The sequence below is a fragment of the Falco peregrinus genome, chromosome 2 (genome assembly GCF_023634155.1).
Source record: "Falco peregrinus isolate bFalPer1 chromosome 2, bFalPer1.pri, whole genome shotgun sequence".
Classification (NCBI taxonomy): domain Eukaryota; kingdom Metazoa; phylum Chordata; class Aves; order Falconiformes; family Falconidae; genus Falco; species Falco peregrinus.
In genome coordinates this window covers 109385060-109398800 of record NC_073722.1, presented here as the reverse complement: position 1 = coordinate 109398800, position 13741 = coordinate 109385060, and the positions used below count along the sequence as shown (strand labels likewise).

At 53.9% G+C, this 13741-nt stretch overlaps 1 protein-coding gene across 2 annotated transcripts in view; it reads right to left on the bottom strand.

Annotated features, from left to right (window-relative positions):
• Positions 1-13741, bottom strand: part of DOC2B (double C2 domain beta) — a 39605-nt gene that overhangs the window by 25626 nt on the left and 238 nt on the right. For both annotated transcript variants that reach the window (XM_027781398.2, XM_005233662.3), the window contains exons 2-3: positions 12227-12391; positions 10594-11136 (exon numbers count right to left, since the gene is read on the bottom strand). In XM_027781398.2, the coding sequence (XP_027637199.1) occupies positions 10594-10924 (331 nt within the window). In that variant the 5' untranslated portion in view covers positions 10925-11136; positions 12227-12391. The remainder of the gene's footprint in view (positions 1-10593; positions 11137-12226; positions 12392-13741) is intronic.

Here is a 13741-nt window from a genome sequence, read left to right as displayed (position 1 = left end):
AACAAAGCAAAAGAGTCTCAGCACCAAAAGAACATTTGATTTGAGAAATTCTTTCCCTTTGGATGATCTGAGCAAGTCACGCTAATCCAAAACAGAGGAAAAGCCTTAAAAAGACATTATTTCCAGAAACATGGTTTAACCTTCTTCAAGGCTCCTGGAGCCAATTTGCACACCAAAGCCTGGATGCAGAGCAGCATCTCCCCTGGTACAGCTTTGCTGGCCACCAGCCTTGCACTTCCAGGGCAGCTCTGGACCTGGCAACCCACACCTTTCCATGCCCACCTTCCCAAAAGGGAAGCACTGCCCTGCCACCATGCAGCATCCCACCACTGTTTCCAAGGTAACTGCACCTTCCCGCCATGCATGCAGGTTCAGAGCAGGGGAAAAAAATTCCAAAGTAAAAACCAGAAGGATTTTGCTTAGTATTAAAGCAGCGTTTGTTGCCTGCGAGGTAAGTTAGACAAACTCTCTAGCAGGAAAGAAGGTGCTTTTTTTCCAGTGTCAATAGCCTCTGCAGCAAGGCACCCTGGGAGGTGGCAGATAGTCAGGGAACTGAAATCTTCCTGCTGCAATTTCACAGCGATCTCCCAGCCCAAACACAAGCGAACTACAGGTATGCCTGCTAGCAAGTAAAAAACATTGCTCCAGAGCAAGTATCTTGCCTTCAAAGTACAGCAAATATTCAGAGAGATTTCTGCCAGAATAATGTATCCCTCCTTGTTCTGGAGTAATTTCATGGCGCATTACCTATCGGTTTAGGTAAGTCATAAACCAGTGGGGTTTACCTGCCAGGGCTCAGGGAAGATGGAAGTGATACAGGGTGAGACCAAACCCGCAACACCTTGTGCATCATCTCTGGGTTTGGCCCAAACAGGCATTTCCAGAGCAACTACCAGCCAGGCTCACAGTACATCACACAAGGGGGAGGAAAGCACAGTGTGCTGGTGGCTGCCTGCCCCCTGCCTGCGCTCATCAGTGGGGAGCTCACGGGGTGTGTGTAGCAGGAGGCTCCACAGCACGTGGGCAAAAGCCAAGTCAGCAAAACTCGACAAATCTGCATTTTCACTTGACAGCGGAAGATGAAGCCTCCGGTTTCAGAGCCTCATCATTTCCACCTGCCCTTTAATCAACCGCTTCCTGCCAGCCCCACCGCTCGGCCCTCCCAAGTTCAAGCTGTTATTTTATTTTTATCACAGAAGGGGGCCCGCGGCTTAGCTCACTGGATTTGGCAATTTATGAAACAAATTAAAAGCCTGGCGTGAAAACAGACTTCAGCCAGGAAATACTGACAAAGCCTCCTGTCCTCTCAGCACCGCAACCTGCCCCAGGGGTGAGGGCAGCAGGGAGTCCCGCTCCAGCAAGATGGGCAAAAACTAAGAACACTGTAACTCAGCAGCAGATGCTTGTTTTGCAGATGGGGACTGAAGTCCTGCTCCCCAGTGCTGGTGGTCCATGAGCAAACCTTGAGCAGTTCATCTCAGAGCTGCCAGCAGATGGGAGGGCATGAATGGGGGTGCATGGCTCCCCCCAGCCATGTGGGCCTCCATCTCCAGCTCTCCTCCAGCCCTGGAGGGGTTTTCCTTTATACAGGGATATTGTTCATTGATGGTGAGCCTTGTTTCTCAAGGAAGGGTCAGCCTTCGGCAGAGGAATGTAAAAACATCAGCAGAACATGTTATGCTAATTGCTTAAAAATGCAGCCGTATGGAGATGACAAAAAGGATCAGGCTAACTTGGGCTTTGGCAGCTAAGGTGCTGTTACAGAGCCTAGGGCGAGCACTGCTGCCAGAGCCAGGACCCAGCAGGGCAGTGGGTGCTGAGGACCTATCTCCCACAGGAGCAGAGCGCCTGCGATGCAGTGGCAGCCCCACAGTCTCTGTTACCTCCTGGGGATGTGCTGCTGGGAGCCAGATCCAGCACAGCAGTGAGGACAGAGACAAGGCTGGCGCCCAAGCTGCCTGCATCCCCGGCCAGCCGCTCCCAGAGATGGCAGCAGGAGACCTCCAGCTGAATCCAGGGGTGGGAGCCACCCCTGCAGCTCACACCAGCTCCATGCAAACCCCCACAGGACTGCAGCCCAGCTGGAGAGCCGGCCCTGCGCTCCCAGAGCAGGGAGCACACTGAGCAAGCAGCCAGGCAAGCCAACACCGAAACACCAGCATGGGTCTCACCATTCTCACCAATCTTGCAAACCACTGGCAGCATATCCAGCCTTGGCTGTGGGAGACCTGCCATCTCCAGCTGGCAGGATTGGGCCCAAAGCCTCCAGGCTGCAGCAGTCAGCTCCAAACAGAGCCCTCTGCAAAGCAGCCGAATCGCCCTTCTTTGATTGCTTTCCCCGCTCCCACCCATCCTCACAGCTGAGATGCAACTCGATTGTGCTCTTAATTAGGGGAGCAAGTGCCTAAAAAAGAAAAGGGCAGCAATTAGACTCGAAGCGCTGTTACTAGATGTATTTAACTCGACTGGGCTATTCTGAACACTGCCCTCTAATCACACAGGCTGCAAATAAAAAAATATAAATAAATGTCTTTGTCAGGCATTACAAAGGCAGCTTTGCGCTCCTCAGACAGCAGGCAGGATGTATCATTATTATTACAATTATTCTGCTCCAATGATAAAATAACCATTAGGAGAGCTGAACTCATTAGCAGGTTCTGACCCTCTTTCCCCTCTGTGAATTGGGAGAGATTAATGGGAAGGTGCCAGCCAGGTCTGGCATTTAACACTGGCTCTAAAAAGGAAATACATCTGACTTGCACAGGAATGTGGCTCTTCTCCCACTGACCTTTGAGCATCCTGATTAATTCAGTGGGCCACAAAGTTATTAGAGGCCAGCGTAACTGGCAGATGTACCTCCAGGCTTAGCCACGGGACATGGAGAGTGTGCCTGGAGCCTGCAGGCAGCGCGGCATCCTGGCACAGCGCCGCTACCGCCCTTCTTGGTGGAGTCGGCAGAAATTTGTTTATTGCTGACATTTCCCATCAGCGCCCAGGGTGATGGGGAAGCTGAAGTAGCTTCTATTTATACCTGTGGGATGAAAGGCAAAACGCAGTGATAAATCTTTGCTCTGCTCCCTTGCCCAGCCCCTGCCCTTGCAGGCTACGTCCCCCATGCCTGGCCCATGCAGGTGGCAGATCCACCCCCTCGGTATCCTGGGACACCCCAAGGAGAAGAGTTTCTCAGCCCAAGAGATGTTCAAGACAAGGAAGAGGCACCAAAGCTTGCAGAACAGACCCACAAACTTCAGCAAAGCCTGCAGAGGAAGGAAGTGATGACTGAGTGGGCTCCTTAACTTCCAAAGCCAGGGAAGCTTTTTGCCGTGCAACTGCTATTAGAAAGCCCAGCAAGGCTCTATGCTAGGAGAAACTGAGGTGTACACAAAAAAACCCCACTACAGAACTAATTAAAAAGAAGTCCAAAAGCCTTAAGTCCCTCTGCTTATCAGCACCGCTGCTCCCAAGATAATCTGCTCATGGATTTTGTGCCAGGAGATCCGAGTAGAGCAGTAAAAAGACTGCTGGGGATTGTCTGGATTAGCTCTCCCTTACAGAAAGCACAGGTTCAGTAACCTTCAGACTGGGTATTTTTTAATGCACTATAAAAGACAGGTCCCTATTCTTCCATTGCTTTAATTTTCCTCTGCAATGGAGATAATTTTAAAGGTCCTGAAAGGCAGCAAGTAATTCTGTGCACTTACAGCCCCATGTGAAATGTTAGTAAATGACTCCTCAGGAGGCACAGAAATTGTTTCTTGCCATTTCCAAGCAGGGCTGCTGAAGATCACTTTGGTGGGAGGCTGCGTGCACCCCTGCCTCCCTGGCTGCAGCAGTACCTCATCCCAGTCCAGCAGCACACAACAGATAGGGCAGTGCTGGCAGCAAGCACCAGGGCAGCTCAAGGACTGATGCCCTGGGCACATGGGAGTGAACTCCTGAAAACTCCCAGAGTTACCCATGGAAAACAGCACTGTCAGTCCCAAGAGCTCCCACAGCCGAGGCCAAGCTCACCTAGCACCTGTAGCGCTCCCTGTCCATGCACAGACCTGCTAGGGCTGCTGCTTGCAACTCATGTGCCTCCGCAGGGAGAGGGCGTGCAGCTCATCAGGGATGAATCCCACAAGGTGCTAAGTCAAGGTGCTGCAGACCCTGGCAGCTGCAAGCCCCCAGGTCTGGTAGTAGCACTGACCTCTGGCATGAATCTACAGCTACTGTATCTACAGGCTTTACTGTGGGTTTCAGCATCACCTGGGGAAGTGGTGAAGGCAGGTGGAAACCAGACACTTCTGAAAGTCAGTAATACTATGAGCTACTCCATGAAAAAGTTTCCTGTGGAAAGTTCTGGGACATGTCCCAGGGGCAGTACACCATGCTGGGACACAGGTATTTCCATCAGCACCTGGACCATGTGGTGCCAGCTGGCAGCATCGCAGGACTCTGATCTGCTGCTGCAAACAGGGTAGGATGTTCCCAGTCCTACACACAAACCCAGCAGGGACCAGATGCAGCACACAGGCAGGAGACCTTCCTTCCTTGAGAGCTCCACAGATGTGGTTGAATTCAACAAGACCAAGAGTGAGGAAGAAGCACAACTTCTCTGTCTTGTAATTGCTCACTGCCTTTTTTTTCCACTTAAAATCTATGGCAATTAATATTACTTCATTTCAGAGACACAGCGCCAGCCCCTGGCAACCTCCAGAGCAGGAAGCTACTTCTTCATGAGGCTGGTTGATGGATGCTCATCAGCTCTTCTGTCTTCTTCAGGAGGAGTGTTCAGAGGAACACTTATCTGCTCAGAACAGTTCAGAGATGCAATTATGTTTTACAGCACTAAATGGTCCCTGATGTCAGCAGCAATTAGACTTTCAGCAATTTCAATTTAGAGATGGCCTTCAAATCTCTCCCTCTCTCTTCCTTTAATGAAATACAGTATTGCAATTAACAACCCCCCAAAACTGCCTTCAGTGTTAAATACAAAGATGAAAGATCTGGGAACCCCTTGGGCTTGAGTGCATTGAAGGAAGGGGTGTCAGTGAACGGATGAGGGTGGCAGGGCCCCTTCGGGGCAGGGAGCCTCCCTCCTCCAGCTGGGCGTTGTCTCCCCTCCTGCACTCCAGGACCAGGGGAAGGTGAATAGCTGGGCAGGCTGCTGGACAGGGAGGGAGGGAGCCAGGCAGAAGGAGGGCTCCTCATTAACCAGCAGCTGCACAGCTCCTTCATTAGCAGAGATGCTGGAGGCCACAGCCCATATGTTCCTTCTATTACTGTTGGAGGAGAAATGCCTGGACAGACCCTTCTCACCCTCACGTGTGGCCTCACTGGGGGCTCTGCATTTACCTCCAGTGCTTCAGGGTGTCCCTGGCCACAGCCACCCTCGGAATGAGCATCTCCAGGGGCTAAAGGCTCCTCGGCTCCTTGGAGTACCAGGAGCCCCCGATGAACAGCCTCAGCCTGGACCACTGATGGGGTTGGCCAGCAGGAAAGGGTAAGAGCTCACCGCACACCAGCACCTTCCTGATACCCAAGTATCCTGTAGGAAACCATACAGGAGCTAATCTAAAGTCACCTTGGTTTACACCTTGTGTCTCCCCTGGGAGAGCTACAAGCTCCTAAACCTCAGGTCTGACACTGGCGTATGAACCTCAGGTTGTGGTACAGTTGGCAAAATCGTGCTCCAGGCTCTGCTGTAATCAGTGGTGGTTTGTTTAGTTTCCTGAGTAAAAAAATACTTCTTTTGGCCTTATCTGGATTGAAAAGACGATTCAAAGGTTATAAATAGCAGTGGCAGCATATGCTAAGGAGCTGCATTTCAGAAGTAAATATCCTCCTCATTTCAATGCACATTTCTCTTCATCGTCTCTTCTGCCTCCTTCTGTCTGGCCAAAAGCATTGCCAGGTGACTTGCAAACCCTGCACCCCTTAAGACCTTCATTCTTCTTTATGTCTTTAAGCAGCCAGTAATTAATATCTGCATGATGGCTTTGCCTGCCTAATTAGCTTCTTTGCTCAAAATAAGAATCTTCCTAAATAACTTCTGTGGCGTTGCTTGCAGCAGGCGTCACAAGCAGCCATGCACCAGGACGGGCCTCTCAGCTGTAGTTTGGAGAATTCATTTTTAGGCTGCTGCAGCTTGGAAGCTCACAAGCCTGCTCCTCCCATGAATAAAGCTGTGCACACTATAAAACTGGCTGGGTTTTCACATACATAAACAGCCCTGGAGCACTGGCAGGAACAGTATAGGGCAGCTCTTCCAGAAATGCCAGCTCCCACTGCAACCCCCTGCTCTTGGGCTGCCTCCCCAGCCAAAAACCCAGAGCCAAACACATACAGAGGAGGGAGGAAATTCCAGCACTAGCCACAGCCTTGCTCCAAAGCCAAACAACAGCTCAGGGGAACGGAACATTTCTTCAAGGGCTAGAAACTTGCTTGCACATTACAGAAGAAGCTGTACGGCTGCTCTCTCCAGTGCTGTACCCTGGTGAGAGAAGCCACAGCAGTGCTCCCTCAGAGGGACCACGTTTCTACCTCTGTACTGCTTGTGCAGAGATTTCAGAGACCTTTAAAATTCTGTCAGGTATAAATTCACACTGGTGCTGTGGAGGGGAAAGTAAATCAAGGCAGTGATTTGCATGAAATCAGGGGAGACAGCAGGCGAGACCCAACTCTTCCCAGGTGGCACATTGCCACCTAGCTGGCATTTGCTTATTTTCCTTGAGAACCAAGCTCCCCCAGTGGTGTGTCACCTGACTGGGTGGAATGCATCCCTGGTGGCTGGAGACCCCAGGGGCCAGGGCTCTGCTCCTGTCACAGGGCACCAGCCAGGGGAACCAAAGATGAGGTGACAGCTGGGTGTCCCCAGGCAGTAGGAGTGAACCTCCCTGCTTCCCAGCCCCAAATCCCTCCTGATCCTCTCAGCTCACAGCAGATGCTAGTGCTGGTCCAACAGCACCAAGCCACTCTTCTGCAGGGTTTGCATCAAACATGCATTTCCCAGCCTCTCCTGCCTCATTCCACCTTCTCAGCAGCTCCGCTGGGGACAAACCTGCTGTGGGAAGAGTCCTGCTCTGTACAGCTTGGGCTCCAGTCCCAGAGCACCCCTGCAGATGGAGGATAGAGGAGGCATAGGGCAGTGATGACTCCCTCTCCCAAGGGTGCCAGAGGACTCATCACCATCTGGCTGGCCAGAGGGTGCCAACCACAACCGTGCAAATCCTCACAGAAGCACTGCTGGCGGGTCCTATGGGAAGGGCTGGTTCCATGCGATTCCTGGTGTTCCCAGAACACCAGTCTTGACGTCTCTGCTCATTATCTGCTCTGTTAGCTCCCTGGCCCTGCCTGCTCCTGGCCTCTCACTGCATTCAACAGGCTGGTTACAGCTGCCCTGCAGGGACCACGCTTGTTTTCCTTGCTACCTTCACTGCTCCCCCGAGCACTGTGTTCCTCAGCTCTGCAGGGCTGCATTGTGGTGCCCTGATCCACTGGCCTCAGCCTCATGTGTTCCAGAGCCATCAACCTGAGCCTCTTCGTCAGCCTCCCAGTGACTGGTGTCATCTGCCTGTGGCAGCGGGTCCCCTCCTACCCTACTGCACCTTGGCTGGGTCCCTGCTCATCTCTGAAGGGATCCCACCTGCATCCTGCATCCCTGGGATTCTTGGTTTTGCAAAGGACCAAACATGCATCCACACACACACGTCCCTGGCTCCCTGTGGATGCCAAACCTCTGGGTCAGGTGACCCAACTTGGATGGGAGCAGACACCGATGCTTCTCCCAGGGCTGCTCTGCTCTGGGGCTGCCCACATCCCAGGGAGAGGCTGTCTGGAGGAGGGGAGCTCCTGCCAGCTCCTCAGGCACCTCCCAGAATTGCTGGTGGGGTCAGGAACACAACTCAGCAAAGGATTAAGAAAAGTGGTGCAGAGAGCCAGCCCAGGCGAGCTGCAGCAGGGCACAGGCAGGACCTACCCTGCACCACTCCCTGCAGCCCTACCAGGGGTGCCAGAGGTCAGGCAGCGAGGCTGGCAGCAACACACCAGCCCGATGCCACCCTGCAGTGCTGTGGTGACTGAGCAACACGGCCCTGTCACCCGTCAAGCTGGTGCTGCTGGAAACCCAGAAACACCAGGCTGGAGAAGTAAACCTGGGCAGGAACGAGAGGAGAGTCGGGGAACACCAGACAAATGCTGCATTTCTCCAGGCAGGGGCAGCTCTACCCCTCCCACCCGGTCAGCCAGCACCATTGCTTTGGTGTTGGAGGAGGGAAACTCACAAGCAGATAGGACAAATGGGAAGGAGCCATCCTCTTCTCCTCCCGATGGGTCCTACCAGGGCAAAATCACTCTCCCCGCACCTCTCCGGGGCTGTGCCGGGAGCATCTCTGCAGCGCAAGGCAAGATGTGCCCCTGCCTGGCAAGACCTCATCTTGTGGGCGCTGCATCCAGGCTCCAAAACCATCACCCCTGGAGACCTCTGTCAACTCCCTGAACCCAATGTGTCACCTGAGGGTACTGCCACCACCTTAACCCCAACACCCTCTTACTGCACAGGCAGAGACAGGTTCCCCAGGGGAAATATAGTGCAGGTGACTAATGCAGCAGCCCTGAATCACCCGCCAGGGAAGTGGGGGAGCTGAAAGACACTCTTCAGTGTAGCTGATGGCTCAAGTCAGGCTGCACAAATCGCCTCCCAGCTCCCTGCCTGGGAAATGGGACCATCGAGCCCTCCTCTGGCTTTGCAACTTGGCTGCTAAACATGGAGGAGCAACAGCCTCATCCTGCACATTTATGCCAGTGTCTTGAGAGCAGCTGGGGTCATCCCGTGCTGTCCCCAGAGATGTGACACTAACAGTCCCACCTCCCTGCTCTGCTCCTGGCACCACTGTGCCTTTGCCAGCTGACCCCCACACACACATACACATCTGGCAGAATAGCCTCAGCAGTTTGCCTGACACCTGTTACACTGCAAGAAACACTCTTCCTAACAACAGCCAGGGTGAGACAAACACCCGCTGGCCCCCCTGCACTGAGCCAAGCCACGCTGGGAGCTGAGCCGCTTCCAGAATCACTGGCAGGGCTGAATGCAGAATGCAGTGCCCTGGGCAATTTCCCCATGAGTCACCCGGTGAAAGCACTGCACCCCAGGGCCCCTGAGCACTTCAGCTCCCACACACACCTCTGCCCCTGAAGCCCAGTTGTTCCCATTTCTATTGCTGGGACAAGCAAAGACAATCTAATAATTAGAGCAGCAAATAACTCAAATCCGGTTAAAGTCACTGTTAACTGCCCGTCTGGGACAAACACGGCTTAGCAGAGATATTCTCCCTGGGAGTGCAGCAGGTCTCACTGCCTCCAGCAACAGCATGACCCCAACGCCAGGATAGGGAGAAAGGGAATGTCAGTCTGGGGCTTGAACCCAGAGCCCCAGCCTCTCTCAGAGCTGTAGCTGGTGGTCAGCAGGCAAAAGGGGCATGGGGGTAGCCGTGCCGCCTTACAGCAAGCACATAGCCTTGGGGAGCTCTCCCTGGGGTCATGCTCTGGGGTCCGGCACAGAGGGCAGCAGCCCAGGCTAGCCCAGCAGCGACAAAGCAATGCCAAGGCAGGGCTGTGACATTTTGCACAGGGAAAGCCACCACCTGCCCGGCGCTGGGCCATAAACAGCTCAGCGTTGTGGGAGCTCAGCCTCCGCCTTCCCCCAAGATGAGCACGCAGCACCACTCAGCAGCACTGACTCGACTCCCTTCCTTAGCATCTCCTGGCTTCAAACTTTTTGCTCAGCCCCATGCAGGATCTGGCCCCTAAAGGCTGGGCTGAATTGAGACCTTGGATTTTAACAGATCTCAAGGAAAGCAATGTTATCTCAGCCATCGTGGCTGGCAGAGCCAGACAGCAGCTGCTTTGCAGCCTGCAAGCTCCACCGAGCTGGGTGGGAAGGACATTTTAGGTAGGGAGGGGTTAAACCTCGCTGCAAACACCTGCATTTACCAGAACCAAAGCCTTCAGTTCAAAAGCCTCCCCATGTCTCCTGCAGAGCTCTGTCTGCAGCTGGAGGGTGAGGAATGACACGCTGGAGTTTGCCGAGGGAGAGGGCAGAGATTTCCCAGGCAGATGTCATTCCGAACAAATCTCCTCTATCTGGAGCTGGGTGATGCTGGAGCGTATTGCCAGCTAATCAGCAGGGTGGCTGGAGCAGGCTGCACCACTGAGACAGATTAACCAAAGGGTCTGAGCCCAGCTGACAGCCTTCGGAAGCAAGGAGCTGAGCAGGGACGAGGCAGAGAAGCGAATCAACCACAACGGCAAAGCACAGCAACTGGTGGCTCTTGGGAGACTTCCCTAGTTTGGGCTCAGCGGCCAGCCTGGCTGCAGCAGGGACACTCCCAGGGCCTCCCTCCACCCAGGGGCAGCACCGGAGCAGTGCTGTGACAGCCTCCCTGGCTAGAGCAGAGGGCTGGTCCCTGCTGCAATGTAATCCCAGGGATGGACAGCATGGCCAGCAGCCAGGAAGGGCACACGGCTCAGTCAACAAGATGGGGGACCAGTCCTAAAACCCACCATCGCCCCCAGCACCCAGCAAACTCCCGTGAAAACTTAGGAACTCACTGCAGTCGTCAGACTCATAGCCCTCGGGGTCCACCACCTCCTCAGGTGCTTGGCACTTGGCTGGCTGCTCGGTGGGTGTCGTGCCATATGCCCCAAAAAGCTGGTCCACGTCTTCATCCTCTTCACGGGGGGCCTCAGCGGGGCTGACAGAGGACTGGCTGACGGTGGAGCGCAGGGCACTGCTGCGGCCGACGGTGGCAGGGAGCCCGCGAGGGAAGCGGGGGAAGTAGTCGGAGATCTGCTTGATGGGTTTGATGGGTCCAGGACAGACGTCAATAGCCATGTGCTCCTGGATACTTATGGTCATTTTCTCTCCTTTTCGGAGTGTCATGCATGCAGCTGTCAGTGCCAAGCCCCCCCGGAGAAGCCCGGACTGCGTGTGAGGGAGCTGTGAAGTTTCTGCCAGTCGAAGTGGAGGCAGGTGAGGGGGGAGGCTCTGGCAGGCACCTTACGTGGTTCTCGCGCCCTGTGCCTCAGATGCCGCACGCATGCTGCTGCCACCAGCTCTGGCTCTCGCACAGCCCCTGATCCTGCCAGCGCTGCCTGTGAATAAATGAGCGAGACGGAGAGACGGATAAGAGGCAGGGGGTGGGCTCTCGGGTGATGTCACCAGCTAGCAACAAAGCAGTACCCAGCAGCGGAGGAATGAGGGCTGTGGCCAGCCCACCGCCCTGGCCACACAGCTGCCAGTGTGGGCAGGCAGCCCCCTGTCCATTTCCCAGCAAAGCCCCACCATGCCCAGGGGGAGCAAAGAAGTTGGGTTGAGGATCACCTCCCCACACCCGTTCACCCCATCTCCCCGCCAAAGCAGGGTCAGTCCCCACCAGACCTCTCCGAAGGGGGCAAGGTCACCGCACAGGGTCAGGAGCTGCTGTCCCGTTGCGCTGCACCCCAGGCGTGCTGTGGAGGGGGAAAAGGGCTGCCCCAGCCCCTGGCGACTGTGACAGCCCCCATGCCCCCCCAGCTCACTGCGGGGCCGTGCCAGGGAGGTGCTCTGCTGCATACTGAGCAGGGACACAGGTGGCACACTGCCCATTGCCAGCTCCAGTCACAGCGCTGCTCACAGGGGTAGGGGCAGCCCAGATCTGGTGCCCTGCTGCTGTAGCAGACCCCAGCTCACAGCAACAACCCCTCCAGAGCTCAGCACCAGCCAGGTGGGCTGGGCGAGCTGCCCACAGCTTCTGGGGCTGGGAACACACCAGGGACTGAAGTAACACATGGCACTTGCTTGCAGCACAGCCAACACAGCCTCTCCCAACCAGCTTGTGGCTGCTGGCATAGAGCAATGCAGCAGGTAAAGCATCACAGAGGAGTGAGCAATGGGCTGGGCCACGACCCACAGACAGCGTGGCCACACTCAGCACTCCTTTGGCAACCTTTCTGGGAAGGGACAGGGTCCCATAACCAGCTAGGAAGGGGACAGGCTCCCTGCAGCCTGCCACAGGCTCCCTGGAAAATGCTGAGCTGTGGTTTGCTCAGGGAGTTGGTCTCAAACCAGTGTTTTTACCTGATCTCCTCCTGTGTTCAAATCAATAAATCCGTGGTTCCACAAGCTACTGGAAGCAGACTTTTGAGCAAGGAGTGCAGAAGAGAAATGCTGTGAGAACATGGTGCAAAATGCACATAAACTTACCCTGCCCAGGAAAATGTGTCTGAAATATTTTGTAGGGGCAGCTCCCACAGCACAGACTTTCTGCTGGCTCAAGCGTGGTGGGTCTGGCACGAAGCTGGAACACACTGCATGCCCTGGTCACCCATCACCATGTTAAGTTGATCACAGCTGGTACCGCCAGGTAACCTGACAACACACAGATCCTGTATCAATGCACACAGAACTGCAGTCTCCTGCAGGCTGGCTTGCAGATGTCTATTAACAATAAAGCTCCATTATTTGGAGAATTTTTCCCAAAACTCAGTAAAATGACACCCAACCTTTTTATGTAATGACAAATTCAGTTTTCATTCAGATTTTGGTAAATGTTCATGAACATCCCTGACTCATAACATACTGACACTAGGCAAACTAACCTAATTTGCTTCTCTCCAGGAAGCAAACATTTCTCTCCTGAAGCATCCAAACTTGTCATCGCTCTGTACCTAGACACGATGCACACGGATGCTCTAATGACCTGGGAGAACAGGAGACCGCTCAGCCGTTCCTTCCTCTCTCTGCCATATTTTCGCTTCAAGGCAGCTCCCACCTATTGCGTAGAGGTGATCTGTGCTGCTCTACCAGGAGACAAACGGGTCTCTTGCAGCAAGGTCCAACAGCAGATCCAGCCTGAGCCAGCTTAACCCCCTTCCCACATCCAAGGACTCCTAGTATATTAATTTAGATGGAAATGCCACCTGCTTTGCAATCATGTGGTCGAGTCTGAAAACCTCGCAGGTGGCACGACAATGGGTGGGAATGTAATGGGAGGCACAAAGATCTGCCTCCGGGTTTAGAGCAGTCTGGATGTGCTCATCCACACAGGCTCCACCTTTGGGTGCAGTATCCGGGATGCGGTGTGGACTCAGACAGAACAAAGCAAGAATTGGGCCCGATGCCCAGAAAATAGCAGCAATTCCCTCTAAGAAAGGACAAATAAATAAATAAATAAATAAAGTTACATATGAGAGCCTAATGTCATTATTACCGTTACAAAAGCATCATTATTTCAAATGTTTCCTCAAAGAGCACAAGACCCAAACAGACGAGGTTTTTTTTATAGGTCAGAAAATCAAGGCTCTGGGAATTAAGGCGAGCCCTCTGCAGCACCCCGAAAGCTGCCCCATACCACTGACAGCCCACAGCTGGGATCAAGGCCCAGCAGCACTGACGGGAGATGCTCAGCTCACCCAGGGATGCAGAGAGCAACCGATGACACAAAGGGCAGGGTGCACGCAGGGACCAGATTAAGGGAAAAGCAAAGACAGAGCTGAAGCAGGCAAACCTTCCTCCTGTCAGGGAAGGACTGGCCCCCAAGGGAGACCCTGTCCCCAAACCTTACAGACTGAAACAAAAGCAAGCAAGCCTTACTGCTAATAGCCCAGATGGAATTATCTAGTCTCTGACCGATCCCAAGCCCAATGAAAGCAGCTGGAGCCTTTCCTTAGCTTTTAATGAGTCCCAAAGCAGCTTGGTTTTGATAAACTACACTTTGCC